The 5,030-nt window shown below is 47.2% G+C and overlaps 1 protein-coding gene across 1 annotated transcript in view; it reads right to left on the bottom strand.

Moving 5' to 3' along the window:
• Positions 1-5,030, bottom strand: part of SULT4A1 (sulfotransferase family 4A, member 1) — a 31,963-nt gene that overhangs the window by 10,466 nt on the left and 16,467 nt on the right. The window contains exons 3-4 of the mRNA XM_006866843.1: positions 4,483-4,563; positions 2,989-3,115 (exon numbers count right to left, since the gene is read on the bottom strand). Coding sequence (XP_006866905.1) covers positions 2,989-3,115; positions 4,483-4,563 — 208 coding nt within the window. The remainder of the gene's footprint in view (positions 1-2,988; positions 3,116-4,482; positions 4,564-5,030) is intronic.

Here is a 5,030-nt window from a genome sequence, read left to right as displayed (position 1 = left end):
AAGAAAATGAAAACAAGTCCAGGAGAGCCAAAATATGAATGTAGAGCTCATATGAAGAACAGATTTTATGTATTAGACACTAAAGACAGAAGACCAGAAGAGTTGTGTGATGACATCAAGAACATCACACAGGAAGAAGACAAGCGAGAAGGAAAAGACCACAATGGACGTCAGAAGAGACTCTGAAACTTGCTCTCCAGTGTAGAGATGCTAAAACAAATGGAAGAAATGAGGAGGTACAAGAGATGTACAGAAAATTTCAAAGCTCAGCTCAAGAAGACAAAGACAAATATCATAATGAAATGTGCAAAGAACTGGAGTTAGAAAATCAAAAGGCAAGAACATCCCCAGCATTTCTCAAGCTGAGGAAACTGAAGAAAAGACTGCAGTATTGAAGGAGTCTCTGGGCAAATTATTGAATGATGCAGAAACCATCAAAAGAAGATGGAAGGAATACAGAGTCACTGTACCAAAAGGAAATGGTCGATGTTCAACCATTTCAAGAGGTAGCATATAATCAAGAGCCAATGATACTGAAGGAAAATGTCCAAGGTGCATTGAAGGCACTGGCAAAGAACAAGGAACTGGGAATTGATGGAATACAAATTAAAATCTTTCAAGAAAGTCAGGTGGCTGGAGGAATCTATGCCAAGAAATTTGGAAGACAACTACCTGGCCAATTGATTGGAAGAGATCTGTATTTGTGCCCATTCCAAAGAAAGGTGACTGGAATGGAATGTGGAAATCATCGGGCAGTATCACTAATATCCCATGCAAGTAAAATTTTACTAAAGGTAAAACTTATATATTGACAGAGAACTTCCAGAGGTTCAAGCTGGATTCAGAAGAGGACGTGGAATGAGGGACATCACTGTTGACATCAGATGGATCTTGGCTCAAAGCAGAGACTAGCAGAAAGATGTTTACCTATGCTTTATTGACTACCCAAAGGCTTTCGACTGTGTGAATCATGAAAAACTCTGGACAACATTGCAAAGTATGAGTATTCCGGAACACTTAATTGTGCTCATGAGGAATCTGTACATAGACCAAGAGGCAGTTGTTAGAGTAAAACAAGGAAACACAGAATGGCTTAAAATTAGGAAAGGTGTGCGTAAGGGTTGTATTCTTTCACCATACTCATTCATCCTGTATGCTGAGCAAATAATCCGAGAAGCTGGGTTCTATGAAGAAAAATGTGGCATCAGGATTGGAGGAAGACTCATTAACAACCGATATGCAGATGATATGACCTTGCCTGCTGAAAGCAAAAAGGACTTAAAATACTTACTGATGAAGATCAAAGAGCACAGCCTTCTGTATGGATAGCATCTCATTGTAAAGAAAACAATAATCCTCACCACTGGACCAATAAACAGCATTCTTATCAATGGAGATAAGATTGAAGTTGTTAAAGACTTCATTTTGCTCAGATCAACCATCAACACTCATGGAAGGCAGCAAACAATCAAATGACGTATTATTGCATTAGGCAAATCAGCTGCACAAGATCTTTTTAAAGTGTTGAAGAGCAAAGACGTCAGCTTGGGGACTAAGGTGTGCCTGACCCAAGCCGTGGTATTTTCAATAACCTCATATGCATGCGAAAGTTGGACAGTGAATAAGGAAGACCATAGAAGAATTGATGCATTTGAGTTATGGTGTTGGAAGAGAATATTGAAAGGGCCATGGCTGCCAAAAGAACAAACAGATCTGTGCTGGACGAAGTGTAGCCAGAGTGTTCTTTGGAGGCCAGGATGGCCAGACTTTGTCTCTCATACTTTGGACATAATTGTCAGGAGGGACCAGTCACTGGAGAAGGATATGAAGTTTGGTAAGGTGGAAGGTTAGAGAAGAAGAGGAAGACCCCCAGCAGGATGGATTGGTACAGTAGCAGTATCAATGGGCTCAAGCGTGGTAACGATTGTGAGGTTGGCTCAGGACCGGGCAGTGTTTCGTTACGTTGTTCATAGGGTTGCTCTGATTCAGTACTGACTTGATAGCACCTAACAACAACAACAACACTAACTGCAAAGTTGGCGGTTCAAACCTACTAGCCACTCCTCAGAAACCCTCTATTGGGTTGGTATGAGTGAGAACTCAAAGGCACTTGACAACAAGAAGTGCTGGTAGCAAAATGGATTACAACCTGGGCTACTAACTGCAAGGTCAGCAGTTCACATCTACCAGCTGCTCTGTGGGAGGGAGATGAGACTTCCTGCTCCTGTAAAGATTGATAAGAGTCAGAACCGACTGTGGCACACAGCCACCACCACTACCACAGCGCAAAGACAACTGAAGTAAATCAAAGAGGTGTGAACACAGGACGGCCAGCAGATGAATGCAGCAAGTAAACCTGGCCTCCTCAACCCTGGCTACCGCTCCCAACTGCTCTAAGAGGGATCACGTTAGAAGGTCCTGGACTGAGAGGGAGAAAATGTGGAACAAAATCATGGAACAGACCGGGCCGACAGGTCAGCAAGAGGCTGGTGGAACCCCCAAGTCACCATTTAGGCTTAGAACTAAACTCAACCCCGTGGTTCAATTTTCAGCCAAACGAGAGATAGAGCTACGGAGTGACCAATAATGTTAAGGAGATACGCATTCTTTAGAATAATCAATCACGTGAGGTCAAACCCAAGGGCAGAGTTCACAACGGCTAAGAAAAGAGGAGGAAGGGTAACAGGAGACACAGGGCGGAAGTGGGGGTAAGTAACATTAACCTTGTGGGGATCACACTCAATGGCATGAAACAAAATGTCTCTGAACTGCTGAACGGAAAATGGGTCTGTTCTGTAAACGTCTACCTGATTCACAATAAAAACTTAGTAAATAAAGACACAAACCCACCATGTGTGTGACTTGAAAAGTAACCGGCTCTGTAAACTTCCAACCAAGTCGCAGTATAAAATTTAAAAAAATATGTCAAAAAATTGGGAACTGTTTGGCTTCAAAAAAGCCAAGCATGAACTGTCGGCTGACACTTACGCTTGTCATTCATGAAGCGCCGGCAGAACTCCTGGAAGGTCCCACGGTAGCTCATGGTCCGCAGGGAGCGGTGAAACTGGTAGTAAGAGACCACCAGGTCCTTGGGGTTGCGGGCCATGTAGATGACCTGTGGGGAGAGGGCCCAGTGAGTCCAGCTCGCCTCCCTCCCGGGCAGCCTGCACAGGCTCAGGGCAGGTAGAGCATGCTTTCTTGAACATGTTCTTGAACATGCTTCCAGTTCACATGTTCGCTTTTATGTCCCATTTCAGCTGCGTTCTCTCATTCATACAGGTTGTTTACTAGGCTCCCTGTCTGTTTTACTATATTTTGTCCTTGGGAGAAAGACAAGGCTATCGGCTCTGGTAAAGATTTATTGGTCTTGGAAACCCTAATGAGCTATCGTGTGTGTTAGTGTGTCTACTGTGGTGGCTGACATGTTGCTGGGATGCTGGAAGCTGTACCACCGGTATTTTAAATACCTGCAGGGTCACCCACGGTGGACAGGTTTCAGATGACCTCACAGACTAAGACAGAGTAGGAAGAAGGAGAGATGGTCTACTTCTGAGTATTTCGTCACTGGAAACCTTATGAATAGCAGTTGAACACTGTCAGCACCAGAGTACTGAACATTGTCAACAATCGTGAGGTTGGCACAGGACCAGACACTGTTCTGTTGGGCACAGGGTCCCTATGATTCAGGACTGACTCCCAGCAAACGCTAAGGAGCAGTTCCACTCTGTCCCACAGGGTTAGGTCTGTGGTTGGAACTGACTAGGTGGCAATGGATTTTTTTATTGTTGTTACTAAATGCCAAGTTGGCTGCAACTCACAGCAATCCTGTCTAGGGCTTCCAATGAGCAGCTGGTGGGTTTGAACCACTGACCTTGCGGTTAGCAGTCCAGTGCTCATCCTACAGTGCCACACCTGAAGTACTTTAAAATCAGTGACTGGTAGGGAATACTGGTGATGCGCGAACTGGCCTGGAAAGCACTGGGCAGCTGCTGAAGGGAAGCAAACCATCCATCAGCTGGGATGATGGCAGCAGCCCCAGGCAGGCTCAAGCAGGGGAAGCGCCAGGCGGTGGGCTTTCAACTGGGAGGAAAACACAGTGAAGCAGGCAGGTCTCATCACAATAAAGTGAATGCGCGGCTTTCCTGGTGCAGAGAAAAGTTAGCTCACACGACACTGTTACCTCTTAGTGTGTAATACCAGGATGGGGAGGAAGTGGAAATACTGTGAGAATGACCACAGACACACAAAGTGCGTACATGCTGACAGATCTGCTCCATGAAGATGGCCACAAACCCTCATTGTAACAACCACGTGTCCGCGAAGTACAACTAAATGAGGGCTGCCTGGATGTGATACAGGCAGCACGTGGCCACAGGCAGCCTCAGGGAGGAAACCACAGTTCTTGGATCACACGGAGGTGACCACAGTTTTGCTGCTGGCCTCGCCTGGTCGGGATGGCTTGCAGGCAAAGGACAGGCTTACCTTGGAGTCCCCGTTGTGGAGGTCAGAGGGCAGGAAGCGGTAGGGGAGGTGGCTCTTGATGAGGCGGGGTGACGTCAGCTCCTGTACAGGCAGAGGGAGGAGATGGGCCTCAGAGACGGCCTCACCATCTCTCCAAGTCAGGGCCTCCTCGCTAGCTGACACACCAAGACCCAGAATGAAATGTGGTCATCCTCATACCCTCACAGCCTGTCATGGGCCCGGGGGTCTGCCCAGAGGACTCAAGGTGGGGGACAAGAAAGGGGCTGAGGTGGGGCCTGGTCCCTCAACTCCAGCCCGCTCCAAGTCCCCTTGGCCGCCACCCCCACCACGATGCACTCTATCTGTGAGTCCCGTGAGGCACACGAGCCTGTCAGCTGTGTTCTGCTGCCCAGCATGGGGCCTGGCATGCTCCGATCCTGGAAGGACTGGGGGCGCAGCTCAGACAGGACTCTGGGATCTGAGAGCCACCTGGGATTCCTGCAGTACCAGGAGCCAGAGTGCGCCCTATAGGGACTGTTGTTGTTAGGTGCCATCGAGTGGGTACCAAT

The sequence above is a fragment of the Chrysochloris asiatica genome, unplaced genomic scaffold (assembly GCF_000296735.1).
Source record: "Chrysochloris asiatica unplaced genomic scaffold, ChrAsi1.0 scaffold00097, whole genome shotgun sequence".
NCBI lineage: Eukaryota > Metazoa > Chordata > Mammalia > Afrosoricida > Chrysochloridae > Chrysochloris > Chrysochloris asiatica.
This window is presented reverse-complemented; position numbering and strand designations above follow the sequence as displayed.